Source organism: Neofelis nebulosa, chromosome X (assembly GCF_028018385.1).
Source record: "Neofelis nebulosa isolate mNeoNeb1 chromosome X, mNeoNeb1.pri, whole genome shotgun sequence".
NCBI classification, from domain to species: domain Eukaryota; kingdom Metazoa; phylum Chordata; class Mammalia; order Carnivora; family Felidae; genus Neofelis; species Neofelis nebulosa.
This window is the reverse complement of record NC_080800.1, coordinates 81,778,556-81,792,432: the sequence shown is the minus strand read 5'-3', so window position 1 is coordinate 81,792,432 and position 13,877 is coordinate 81,778,556. Positions and strand designations below refer to the sequence as shown.

Genomic DNA, 13,877 nt, shown 5'->3' with positions numbered 1-13,877 from the left:
CCCACCGGTTCTCATCCTCTAAGTGTGCCAGGATCTTCTCTAGCTCCCCCTTGCTTTCTGTGGCCATGCTGCATGGAGCCTGCTGTCCAAAGGCTGTCTCCCGGTCTGTAATGGGGCTGGAGTGCCGCAGCAGGTACTGGTCCTCATCTCTGCATGGGTGTGGGGAGAGGAAAAGGAGGTGGCCAGGCATTGAACCAAGAAACATCACAGGGCATGAGTTCTCAGCTTCCAGCTCAGGCCTCAGGAGACATATGCTGGAAGATTCACTTCTAAGTCACATAGAAAGGGAAAGGCTATATATTCAGGTTTAAGAGGGATGAAAAAATAAGATGGCAGAGGTCATGGTTGAGGGTATAAGAGAGAGGGTTTTCAGGATGCTGGGGCTTCTGGGTTCTACCTAAAACTCCCTGGGAAACAATGAGCAAATCATTTCCCAGTCTGTGCTGTTCCCTGACCGTATCCTCCTTTGCTTCCTCACCCACCCAGGGGCTCACTGCCTTAGTCCCAATCAGGGCCAGCAGCTTCTAAGCCTCCTGAGCATTCCAGGAATCTCCCTAGGAATAAAGGGCCCCTTCTCTGACCTATAGCACCAGGGAATCTCTCAAGTCACACTTCAGTTAAGTCCCTGATGTCTCCCAGGATGTGGCACTAGATGGGGCTTTGGCATCTTGAGCATAGGATAATGATTCATTTCTGCAACTTTAAATGAGGACATATTCTTCTTCCTTCAAAACTAGGCATAGAAAGATGGGAGCTTACAAGAGGAAGGGACCTGGGCAGATGGCAGATCCATCAATAGAGAGCTTCTATTACCAAATACTGTGCACAGAAAGCAGCTTTCCTTCCTTGGGGCTTCTAGGACCCTAGCCACCATACTCCCCCCGCCATCTTGAGAATATATCCTTCCCAAATGGTGGCAGGGGGATCCCAAAGAGAATTATTCCTGGAAAATAAGCAGCTGGGAAAACTTACATGCTGTCATCCGGGGACAGGCTATCATTAAAGAAGGAACAATTTTGACTTTCCATCTCAGCAAGCCTGGGAAGGAAGAGCACGAACAGAAGGGAAAGCAGGATGTGGGTCCTGTTTTCATCTCAAGACTCTAATCCCACAGTGGGATCATTAGCTTTGATGGCTGCCCCAACTGCCCTTAAGTGTTGGGCGTCACTGGCTGCCACATACCCCACTATGCACGTCCCTCTGGTCTTGACTCCATTCTCTTTGCCCTGACTGAAAACCCCGTCCCCCTTAGACTCTTGAAAATCTCCCTCCTCCAAACCCAGTGGTACCTGCTGGCAAAATGCTCAATGCGGGAGTGTGTGTCAGCGTGTGGCAACATCGGGGAAGAAGCCAGCCTAGAAGAAAGCAGCAGACTCAGGCAGCCAAAGAATGGGTAGCTGAGCAGTCTGTTACCTTACAACAACCCTCCCCACCCCCTACCACCAAATTAGGGAGATGGGAAAGAGTTGATGGGAACAGGATACAGAGACTGGATTCTAATCTATTTCTCAGGCCAGATTCCTGTCAGGCCCAAGCTGAACTTCCTTGTTACTAGTCAGGTTTGCCTTGGAACATTCCTCTAGCCCATGCGGGACTCAGCCCCTACACAGCACATCCCCAGCTCAGCAAGGCCTGCAGCCTGTGCCCACCCACTGGTACTCACGTCTCACTGTAGTCAGACTCCAGCACTGATTGCACAGGCAGATAACCTCGCTGAGGGTGTTTGCTGAAATAATGCTTTGAGCGGAATTTGTTCTTTAAAGTTGTGGCAAAGTCCCTCATGTTCTCACTGGATGTGGTCTAGGGGGAGACAGGGCAGAGGGACTCACCCTAATGGCTTCTAAGGTGCTCCCCTAGAGCAGGGAACATGACTGGTAATCTAATCTTAGCCCCACTCCCAGAAAAATTTCGAGAAGGGTACAATGCGAAACTGTGAACACTGGTTGCCTCTGGGAAGTTGGACTGGAGAAGTGGGAGAAAGGCTGAGGAGAGGGGGGACTTTTATATTTTATACACCTCTGTATTATTGGACTCTTTTACAGTAAGTATATATTTGTTAATGCAGGAGGTACAGCATTCTCAGTCTCTCATCTCCAGCCAGTTATCCATGCATGATTTTTATAATATTTATTTTCTTTTTTTTTGAGGGTATTTTTATTTTTTTTAATGTTTATTTATTTTTGAAAGAGCATAAGCGGAGAAGGGGCAGAGAGAGACGGAGACACAGAATCCAAAGCAGGCTCCAGGCTCTGAGCTGTTAGCACAGAGCCTGACTTAGGGTGCAAACCTATAATGTTTATTTTCAAGTGGTAATAAAATAAAAATAAAGGGCAAGCTCCCTGCTCCCACTGAGTCACACATGTTTCTGTGCGAACAGAATATGGAGAAGAGATGGTGATTTACAGGGATGGATTCTGGGGAAACAGGTTGAAAACTGGGGTGGTAGGGTGGGAGAAAGCAGTGGGGGGAGATGGCAATATACTTGGGACTTCAGGAGTATCCATGGGGCAGAAAGGGATAAAGGAGTTTGGGGAGTAGAGTTAGCTCAGGGAGCTAAGCACGGAGCTGTGTGTCCTGAATACAGCACAGGAGAAATTCTATGAGTGGAGTTCAGGAATGCTGACCCACCTGGACTCAGGTGGCAATGAAGGGCACAGTTTCCAATGAAAACCAAGTGGAATCTGGGGACCCAGGTAAAGAACATACCCTTTCTAACCTCCAAGAGACTGAGTAATTTGAGCACAAACCTTGGTATTGACTAGAAGGTATGGAAGAAATGACAAAGTAGCAGGTAAAGACCAGGTGACAGAGCAATTCAGGAAATTACATAGGAAAAATTAAAGTAAGCAACGGAAGTCTAGTTGCCGGGAACTTCCTTTCTCTCTATTTTTTCCTGAAACTTTCCCTGAAGGAAAATAGTGAATGCTTTTTTTTTTTTTTGAGAAAGAGACAGAGACAGAGACAGAGACAGAGACAGAGAAACAGAGAGAGTGCAACTGGGTGAGGGGCAGAATATAGTTAGTCCATGCTTGGCAAAATGGATCAAGGGCCTAGAACCTGAGAACTGCCTCCCCCTCCTGCCCGGCCCGGAGGCTCCATACCGGGGTGTAATACTCCATGATGGGGTAGTGCAGCTTGTTGCCTTTGCTGGCCCTGCCTGTCAAGAAGCAGGTCTGGCAGATGTCCACGTTAAATTCTTTCAGACTCCGGTACCTTGGGGAGATGAGAGGTGATAGGACAGAGGATCCAATGTACCATAGTGACCTCCCCATTTCCCTAACATCCAAATATACACACACACATTAGAAGAGGGCGGGACATGGAGTCATAATGCACTCAACCTCCTATACATAACAGTGGCTTCATCCTCACTGGATAACTAGCCTTAGTCTAAAGACCACAAACCTCCATGAAATTACATGCTCAGACTCCTAGGAAGTGTGGGGAATAGCATTGCCTCACCATCTTTTTTAAAAGGGTTGAAGTGGGAAGGGGTAAAGAGCTCACGATGTCAAATAGCTTTCTTTTTTTTTTTTAATATAATTTATTGTCAGATTGGTTTCCATACAACACTCAGTGCTCATCCCAACAAGTGCCCTCCTCTATGCCCATTTCCCCTCTCCCCCACCCCCTATCAACCCTCGAACAGCTTTCTAAACAAAAATAGCCCCAAAGGGTTCAGTCTAACAGGTACCACTGCCTACGTTGGAGAACTTACACTTCCAATACAAAGGCCATTTATTCTACCAGCCTTGGGCAAGTCGGCTAAGTTATTTCCAAAACTTGTTTATAAAAATAACTCTATTATTACTAAATATTGACTAGCCCATAAGATCCAGGTCCAAAACCTGGCTGAACTCCCCTGCCCAGACCTAGTAGTACACAATGGTGAAATGCCTGGACTTAGAGAAGTCAAGAGGATCCAACATCTATTCCTGGATCTATACTAACCAACGGTGAACCTGGGCAAGTCACATTCCACGTCTGTGCCTCATTTGCTTATAGAAAGCAGGGCAGTTGTAAAGAGAGTGCCTTAAGGCTTTAAAAAGTTTTAAAATTGAGCATTTTATGATGAAAGCCTGGAGAATGTAACCAGGGAAACTTCAAATGTCTTGCAATAAGGCCTTCTTTCTTAAGCTTGGTGGTGGATGTTAAAAATTTCAGGGATTTTCCAAGCCAGTTGTTAAATACAACCATTATAAAAAATTACTAAACTCACAATTAAGTAAATGATATTAAAAACAAAGGTAACACATACCCAGAACCCATCACCTCCTAATTATTTTCCTATTATCTATGCACTTGAGGTTGTTTAAATCTATCATCTATGCTATAAATAGTGTACAACCATGCATCTCTTCTCAACCTCTTGTGGGTACCTGGACATCAGCCACAGTGGGAGTATTTACATCATGGAAATTAGCAAATACTACACATTAGGTTTTGTTTTTTGTTTGTTTGCTTTGCTTTCTGGGGAGTCAATTGTGAACCATTTGCCAGCATACCATTTGGTACACAGGTGATCTTATATGTCTACTTAATATTCCCTGGGAGACAATGAACAAACTACTTCCCTTTCTGTGCTATTTCACCATCCCACCCCCTACTTTTCTATACATTTTTTGTCAGTCTGGAATACTTCATAATATAAACTAAAAGAAAAGAAAATATTTCATCATTTCTGATTTTCTAAAAAGTTAAACATTCAGTAGTAGAAAGGATTGCAACAACATATAACAGCGTACCATAGATTAGCTGTAATTATATAATTATGGAATATGCACATTGTTTCATAATATATGATTTTATATGTAACATGGCCTATTTAACATTATCATTCTAGCAGGTATTGCTTTCCCTACCTGAAGCCCTTGATGGGGCACTGCCTACAGATAGAGCACTTGGTCTGATGCTTCACTTGCTCAGCAATGGTGACCCGATGCAGGACAGCCAACCACACCATGGATTGGGGCTCCAAGTTGACCCACTCAAGGAACTGTGAAGCTTCAATGACTGGCTTCCCGGTGCTCTAGGGAAACAAGAAGCCCAATGGCAATGAGTGGGGCCCAAAGTGTTCCTAGAATGGCACCCCTCACAGGGACAGGAGAACCAGCAAGGCCTGGGTTGGCCTATGGCCTATTCTACAGAGGTGTCCACCTACTGCCCTGTCCTAGTTGAGCTGGCACCCTCCCCAGTAGGACTCTGGACTTAAAAGCCCAGAGAACCCTCTATTTTGTTGTTCTGAAGAAACTCCTTTACATCTGAGTAGTTCAGATTGAAAGCCTCACTCATAGTTCTCCCTCCCTTCCTCCCACCTTCCCTCTTATCATCCCTACCCAGTCCCATACTCACAAAACGGAAGCAACTACGGACACTGGGCTCCACGTTGCTGCCCCCAAAGGCTGCCACTTCCCCCAGCTGACGGGGCACCTGAATAGCCTCATGAAGCAGGACACCGAGGTGGCGCTGGTCACACTGGCTGCCTGAATTGGCTACTTGGCTGAAGAGGTCTGCTGGCCCCACCATAAGTCATGGCCAACCCCGATGCAGGAATGCCAGAGAGTGGTGTGAGGAGAAGGAGCAGAAAAGGAAGACAGGGAAAGAGTACACAGACTTAGCTAATGACTTTTGAAACTGGAATACCTAAAGGTCTATCCCTGATCTTCTAGAAGCCCATGAGTTATAAAAAGAGCAATCTCTGTGTTCAGAGAGAAAAAGCAAGACAGACACAAAGAGAGAGAGAGCATCAGAGAGAGAGAGAGAGAGAGAGAGATGAAGACAGAGAGCGGGCTGCATGTCAGACCAGTGCCAGACACAGATATGGCACTGCTGGGAAAACAGATTCTCAAGAAGCAAGATGAAGGAGTGTGGAGTTTAGGTGTGCCTGATCATGAGTCCCCTCCTGTTCACATAGCTCATGTCATCTGACACTACAGTAAACTCTCAACTCTCCACACAAATGGAAACAAACACTGACATGGATCATCCACAAATAGGAGATGATCACCTAATTGACTATGGTCTAATAGAACATAGTCTAATATGTGCAATAGACTATGGTACTTATATTCGAACATGGGCTATATCTGCCCTGTGAGAACTACCCCCATGCTACCGCAATCTTAGCAAAGCTCCTTCAGAGGTTCTTGTCTGTCTCATACATCACCTATGGCTTAGAAAATACTCAGAAGTGGAAGGCATATGGCTTGGATTTTAGCTCTGGGTCCATTACTGGCTAGCTTGTAAGACCTTGGATAAGTCATGAACCTCTCTATGCTGCAGTTTCCTCACTTGAAAATTGAGAAGAAATAATTACTATCCATTCTTTCTCAAAGGAATATTGGGAGAAATAAATAATATCATTGCTATGAACATGCTTTGCTATGTCTCCTTCCCTTTAAAGTTTTCCCACTGTCATCCCTCTTCTGTGATCTAATATAGCACATATCCTTTGCCATTCAGATTATTCTAATTAACACTTTCAAAAATGCTTTCTGTGTACTTGTATCTCCTCCTCTGGACTGTCAACAACCTAAGGCAGGGACCGTGTCTGATTGGACCTTGTACTCACCACATTTAGCACAACGGTCAACACACATTAAGCACTTGACAACTAACACTGCTGCTGCAGAAAAGTACAAAAAGCCATACAGAAGATGGAGGATGGAGGGGAAAGCAAAGGCAGTATAAACCAGAGAGATTAAAAACTACAGAAATGCATACTATTCACCTCCTAGATATTGGGGATTATTGTGCCCTGCCCATGTAATCACAAGGGATGTCTCTAGTAGAATGTGTGACATGGCTTGAGATTCAGACTAGGGGAGGGCTGAGCCTGATAGGTCACAGGAAAATAGCACTAGGAAGTCAGGCCCTTGGATACCCCAGGAAGCCAACTCAGAGCTTAGTCAACTAATTATATTAGGTCAGAAGAAGTCAAAATCCTTGGAGTAACACTGGAAATAATAACAGGTCTTAGACCCATCTTAGCCTTTGACTGTTGTAGGTTTTTGCATTAGCCTGGACCACCGTTAGAATGTAGCCTGAGTAGTGCTCTGCTGAGTCATAAGACCTACCTTCTGCTTATTTTCACCCTTCCTCCTCCTATCACGCCTCTCCCTCCACCCAACTCCACTTCAGACTTTGGAGTTGTACTCACATTGCAATTTTTCCTTTACTTCAGTGCCACACAGGCATGCAATGCCGGTCTTAAAGGACAACGCCCGCATCTTTCCACTGCGACCACTAGGTTTAAGAGAAGAGACTGAGAACATGAATATATGTAAAGGGTTAACATCTTAGCATTAATTTCCCTGGCAGACTTTATCCCAGCAGGGCTCTGTGCCAACCATGCCCCAAGTTGAGCTAAGTCCAAGTCCACTGTGGGAGTGACCCCTTCTCACAATGCCCACTTCAGATATCCCATTGGATTTCATCCTGGAGGTTTCTGGGGCAGGGGAGGGTACAGGCCCTTACCTATCAAAAACATTGAGGAGCCAGTTGAGGCTCATGTCCACACAGAGTGGCACATTGACCAGGATGCCTCTTTCCTCCTCCAGCCGTTCATATAAGGCCGTCAGGCAGTGAATGACCTCTACCACATCCATCACTTGCTCACTGGCCTGCAGATCATGCTCATTGAAGATCTCCAGGGCTGTGGTTAAAGTTACCAGGTCCACTGGGAAGGAAAAGAGAGGGAGAGTGGCCAAAAGTAGAACTCCTAGGACTGCATGAGAAGATAACACCACTAGCATCACCAAATTTGACTGAATCTCCAGACCATCCATTTATAAGTATGATACAAGATTGCCCTTCACCAAGATCCTCATCCTGAAGAGGGAGATGGCAGTGAAAGGCCCCGGAAATTAACCCCAAACATTTATATACCCATATGTTCTTTGGCATCAGTTTCAAGAAGATGGTAGGATGTGAGTAAATTCACCTCTTTTGTTGTATTAACTCCTAAGGAGTCAAATCCCATTTTACGTTTCTCTGTCTTTACACACATTTCAACAGCAAACAGGTTTGTTCATGAACCTTGTTCTGAGAACCTAGATACCAGTTATGAAGGCTCAGGTATGTCTGGGTAAATGTGACGTGCCTTAAGAGGACTTTCTACTTATCTGGAATGATGGAACCAGCCTAGTCAGACATGCCTGGGCCAGGAAGACTGAATGGATAGCCTTCCTAAGAAAGGCCAGAAAGCACATTTTATCTATAGCCACATTGTCCCCTAACCACTGGCACTTGCTTCAATAGTTCTGCTACATTCAATAACCAACTCCAAGATGGCAAAAGAACACAAGCCCCTGATGGCTCCAAACCTTGGGCTGGACTACTTCCTGCCACAAAACAGTTGCTTGATTATCCATGCTGGGCAGGGAAGGGACAAGGAGGAGGATAGTTATGGGTTAATTTAGAGACAAGTCTGGGGCTTGGAAATAATGGAAGGCCCCTGGAAAGAGCAGGTGCCCACAACCAGCATACTCCAGCTTTTGGAGACAAGCCAATCAACAACCCTGGACAAGGTGGAATCAAAGTGGAAAACAGCTAGCAGTTGAGGAAGAGTGGGAGTAGGGTGAAGGCTGCGGGGAAGTGAGATGGGAAACTTACAACGCAGTGCCTTCTGGACTCTGCGTAGCTTCATGGCAGTGCGGTAAGCTGAGAACTTAATGTTGTTCAGATCAGCTACAAATAATGGAAAGAGACACACTCAGATCAGGGAAATGCAAATTAAAACCACAAGATACCATATTACACCCACTGGATTGGCAAAAAAAAAAAAAAAGAAAGAAAGAAACAGAAAGTGTTAGAAAAGATGTGGATAAATGAGGACCTGCTGGTGGAAGTATAAACTGATACAACCACCTCAGAAAACAACTTGGCAGTACCTAGTAAAATTGAACATTCACATATCCCACAACACATCTGGCTACATATCCTAGAGCAGTGATTTTCAAGCATTCATTGACCAAGATGCACAGTAAGACATTCATTTGATATCACCGTCCAATATGTACACCCTATGTGTGCATGTATAAATAACTGAATCACAATATTTCAGGAGATAATACCTTACTAGATTTTTGATAAAGCAACAACATAACAAAATTAATATTGAATATGATTCTTGCAAAGGATCTGTTGCACTTTCAAATTTCCTAGTCTGTTCACAACACACTGAAATGATGTTAGACCTTTAGACTGAAAAACATGCACATGTGCACCAGAAGACATGTACAAGAGGTTAGCAGCACTGTCCTTACTAGTTCCAAGCTATAGACAACCCAAAAGTCCATCAACAGTAGACTGGATGAAGAAGCTGTTGTATATAAAATGGAACACTCTACAGCAAAGAAAGTGAATGAGCTATATTCACATGCATCAGCATGGATAAAATTTGCAACCTTAATGGTGAATCTCTTAGTAGCCAAAACTAAGGCACACGGAAGTCATATTCATCATAGCCTGGACAGTGTCTTTCAAAGCAGGTCTGTAAGAATATTCCCTAATGTGATAGTAAAATGGTCTAGGAGGAATGTAGAGCCTACAGTTGAGGGAGGTGCAGAGGGGAAAGGAAGGAAGGCCACTGGGTAAATGACAAGGTGTCCCCTTCTACCCCCACCTGTTTGTTGAATGGAATTCCCTTCTGTTCTTACAGGAAAAAGGCAGCTATATAGATCTCCACCCTATACAGGAACTCTGAATTCTTACCCAGGGTTTGGTATAACTCAGTCATCTTGGGATGGTCCCAGCAAGTGGTCTGAGCCTGGTGGCTACAAACAAAAGCATCAATAATACCAGGGTCCACACCACCCCCCACCCTCCCCACACACATATGCGCTTCACTCAGTGATAGTTTGGATGCAAGGAACTGCAGGATCCGAGGGTGGACCATTAATATCCCAAAGCACCTTTCCCCAGGCAGAATCTTGAGCTCTTGAGATGAGTAGGAGGAAAAACTGGACTGGATGGAGGAATCCCAACAGATAAGGAGTAACAGGGAGAAAAAAAGGATAGGCAAGGGAGGAGGGTGGGCAGGTGAATGACCCACTTCTAATTCAGATGGTCACTCACTTGATGTAGTAGGGAACTTTATTGGGTGAAATTGCTCTTTCCCAGGGAACCTGCACAGAGGCTGGTAAAGAAGAGAAAGAGAAAGAAGTTGGCCACTAATACTTTTTAGGCTCCTGTTGACTCCCCTGCTCTATCCTCCCAAATAGGTGGTTAAGTCCAAAACAGGGATGTCTGACTTGCATTACCAGCTCTTAATAGCCCCTGAAGGTGGGGCAAGACTAATAAACTTACTTCTCTCGCTGATGTTAGGGCAAGGGAAGAAGAAATTGTCACCGATACCCTCATGTGTCAATGATGTGGCAAGGGCATGAAGAGGAATATCTGGCCTCAGCCACCTTGATGATCTCTTCCCTGGGCAGCCTGCCATTTCTACCCATTCAGCTGCAGTGCTGCTAGAGATACGAAGTGGACTACTTTCCTCATGGGGCTCAAAAACTTTCCCTCAGAAGGCCAAGCTTCTCAGTCCTATGGGACAATGGGGAATGGTATTGCCCATTTATTTCTGGTGAGGAATTCTGGAAAAGGATGCCCTTCTCTGCTCCATGTCTTTATCTTCCAGATGTTTGAGGAGAGGCTAAGTCACCTGGCAAACCTCCTCACTGCAGTTTCCCTGGATACAAGAGCCCTCTATAGGTATAGCTGCATGCCAGTGATTATTTAATAGCAATAGTTCTAACTGCCATTAACATTTATTGAGTTCCTACTATGAGCCAGATACTTTGCCAAATGCTTTGTGTACATATCTAATTTTCACATCTGTATATCCTCACCATCTCCACTGCTACCACCCTTACCTGGATCACCATAATCCCTCACCTGGATTATTACAATGTTGCCCTTCTGCTCAAACCCCTCCAAAGGTTCTCAATTCCATTCAGAATAAAATCCCAAGTTCCTACCATAGCCTACAAGGCCTTCGGTGCTCTGGCCTCCTGCTACCCTTTTTGATCTCCCGCTTTCTCCTCTCCATATTACTTCTACACCTGCCTCTTTCCTGTTCCTCAGGCATACCCCTGCCTTGAGGTCCTTGAAGTTGCTGTTCCCTGTGCCTGGTGTGCTCTTCCCTCAATTATCCACATGGCTCATTCCCTTGTCTCCTTGAGGTTTCTGTTCCGAGAGCTCTCAGTGAAGCCTTTCCTGACTACCCTATTCAAAATTGCAATGCCTCCCTCATTAAGTCCAGCACTGCCTTTTCATGCCTTCCCTGCTTTATTTTTTTTTCCCACAGCACTTGTCACCAATTTACCTTATATAGATTTTACTTATTTGTTTATGTTCTGGCTTCCCTTACTAGTGTAGAAGTTCTATAAGTCTAAAGACTTGTCTGTTTTGTTCTCACTGATGTAGCTCCAGTGCCTGGAACACTACCTGGCCCACATTAGGTCCTCAATAAATATTGTTGAAAAATTCAAGTTATTTAATATTCCCATAACCCTATGAGTTAGGTAATATTTTCTCTTCTTTTTTCATATGGGAAAATTGATGTTCAGAAAGGTTAAGCTATTTTCTTCAGGCTTGCACAGCTATTAAGTCAAGGAGCAGAGGCTCAGATCCAGGTCTCTCTGATTTGAGACCCTGTCCTTTCTTCCACTATACTGCACTGCTTTATCCTTACTGCTTCTTGGATGCCAAGATATATTGGGCTCCTACCAGACCCCCAAGGGACATGAGTAGACTCTCTTGTAAGGTATCTGTGGCTCTGCTAAGTGAAGTCTAGTTTGTCTCACGTACAGGAGAGGAAATGCTGTGACCCAGGCCCAAAGTCCCGGTGGGCATCTTGGAGCTGCTTAAGCCTCTCGCCAACTGACACCTATGGAAAGAGGCAGAGTGAATTCATTCCAGATATTTAGTGTGAGATTTCCAGGCACCTCCAGAAATCTTTGTGAAGTCCTTCACAAGCTAACTCGTCTCTGGCTCTAGATCCTTCCATGGCTCCTAGTGCTTCCACATCACTCTCAAGGGTCAGAGAAGAGCATTCTTAATTACAGGCCGCAGTCACTTCTTATCTGACCCTAAATGCCCACATTTAGACAGGCCCCTCTCAAATCTTCATTTCAATTACTTCCTGCAGCTTAGAGGTTGAGAAGACTGTTCCCTGGCCCCAAATGCTCTACTATTCTTTCCCCATGGAGGTCCCATCCCACTTTAATGCCCCTTCACTTTCTTTTGGCCAGAAGAAGATTCTCCCAAGCCTACTTATATCAAAGCTCTTTCCATTGGCTCACTCCAGGCTTCTCTTCTACCTGTAGCTGTTTCCACCGAACATTGATCTGCTCCAGGGCGCGGGAATTCTCCATTGACAAGTGTACATCAGAAATGGCAAGTTGATGGGCCAGATCATTCACCAATTTCACTCCATCTTTCATAGGGGAGAATTCTTCTTTGAATAGCTATAGAACAAGGACCCAAGTCCCACAGCAAAGAGAAAGTAGGTAAGAGGAACCATTAGTCATTCATCTCAACTACTCCTTCTTCACCCAGACTTTTGTTTCAATAGCACAATCCAGGTGCTTGCTATTAGGCCATTTGGATGAAGGTGAGGGGGGCCACTGTCCTTATCTGCTTCATTTTTTACTCAGAAAACACAAGGGAAAGAGAAGACAGTAAAAGGACAGAGGAGACTCCAGCTAAACGGGCCCCAAAATCCAGCACATAAACTGGAAAAGGCTCAGTTACAACCTGGGACAACAATGAAGCTTCAGTAGCAGGGACATGGTCTGGGAGGAGTGTCAGGTTTCAGGGTGGACTTTAGCCAGGTTAGGGGGCCTGTATACCTTAAGAGCCTGGATGTGCTCAGGGAGTGAATCAATGAAGAGATCCCCAATGGGCTCCCAAGTGGCTCGTACTCCCTCAGCCTGGGTCAGAGTATTGCTTAATTCCTCCATTGCCCCTTGGATCTCCAACAGCTGCTCCAGAGTGCGCTCAATGTGGCGGTGCTGGTCGACACAGCGGGCTGTCAGCTTCTCCCATAGTTCACTGGCCACCGTTGCCTGCTTCCACACAAAGCGGCTAAGGTTCTGGATCCGCTGTCTGGGAGAAGTATCTGTAAGAGCAAGCAGGAAGCCAGGTCAGGCCAACCTGGCAGGGGCACCCATGGGAAAGACAGAGGCAAAGATATACCTCTGTAAAATGTTCATGTGCCCCTATGTGTATATTTAGTTCTATGCGATTTACCACACATGTAGGTTCATGGATCCAACACCACAGTCAAGAGACCATATTGTTACTTTCCACCTGCTAAGAGGATTTCTTCATATTCTTAAAAAAATGGGCAAGGTAAACAGTGAGTAAAATATTTTATTTTTTTTAATTTTTTAAAAATGTTTTTATTTATTTTTGAAACAGAGAGATACAGAGCATGAGCTGGGAGGGGAAGAGAGAGAGGGAGACACAGAATCTGAAGCGGGCTCCAGGCTCTGAGCTGTCAGCACAGAGCCCGACGCAGGGCTCAAACTCACGGAGTGTGAGATCATGACCTGAGCTGAAGTCGGACGCTCAACCGACTGAGCCATCCAGGCACCCCAGTGAGTAAAATATTTTAAGAGGCACAGTGAGGCAAATCATCCAGAGTCCTATGCACATGACCCTGGAATGCCATTTTGCATTAGTGTCTGCTGCCCACTTCCATCCAAAGAAGGGAAGTATTTTATGCCTAGGAGAGGTTAGCATAACTTTCCCAGCTTTTCTATCTAGGCTCTTAAATTGTAGGTTTCTTCATCCTCCCCTGGAACTCCCTTCAGAAGTAGATTCAGACCCCCAAAACTCCAGGTTAATTGGAACTATCCTGCTCTCTTTTGAAC

The 13,877-nt window shown here is 45.1% G+C and overlaps 1 protein-coding gene across 7 annotated transcripts in view; it reads right to left on the bottom strand.

Annotated features, from left to right (window-relative positions):
• Positions 1 to 13,877, bottom strand: part of DRP2 (dystrophin related protein 2) — a 102,462-nt gene that overhangs the window by 7,760 nt on the left and 80,825 nt on the right. For 6 of the 7 annotated variants that reach the window (XM_058714724.1, XM_058714723.1, XM_058714727.1 and 3 more), the window contains 15 exons: positions 12,852 to 13,120; positions 12,321 to 12,467; positions 11,809 to 11,887; positions 10,078 to 10,138; positions 9,715 to 9,776; positions 8,614 to 8,688; positions 7,477 to 7,678; positions 7,160 to 7,245; positions 5,353 to 5,510; positions 4,863 to 5,029; positions 3,102 to 3,213; positions 1,664 to 1,800; positions 1,290 to 1,355; positions 973 to 1,038; positions 6 to 149 (listed from right to left, as the gene is read on the bottom strand). In XM_058714724.1, coding sequence (XP_058570707.1) covers positions 6 to 149; positions 973 to 1,038; positions 1,290 to 1,355; positions 1,664 to 1,800; positions 3,102 to 3,213; positions 4,863 to 5,029; positions 5,353 to 5,510; positions 7,160 to 7,245; positions 7,477 to 7,678; positions 8,614 to 8,688; positions 9,715 to 9,776; positions 10,078 to 10,138; positions 11,809 to 11,887; positions 12,321 to 12,467; positions 12,852 to 13,120 — 1,831 coding nt within the window. The remainder of the gene's footprint in view (positions 1 to 5; positions 150 to 972; positions 1,039 to 1,289; positions 1,356 to 1,663; positions 1,801 to 3,101; positions 3,214 to 4,862; positions 5,030 to 5,352; positions 5,511 to 7,159; positions 7,246 to 7,476; positions 7,679 to 8,613; positions 8,689 to 9,714; positions 9,777 to 10,077; positions 10,139 to 11,808; positions 11,888 to 12,320; positions 12,468 to 12,851; positions 13,121 to 13,877) is intronic. The other variant, XM_058714725.1, reaches the window with a different exon arrangement.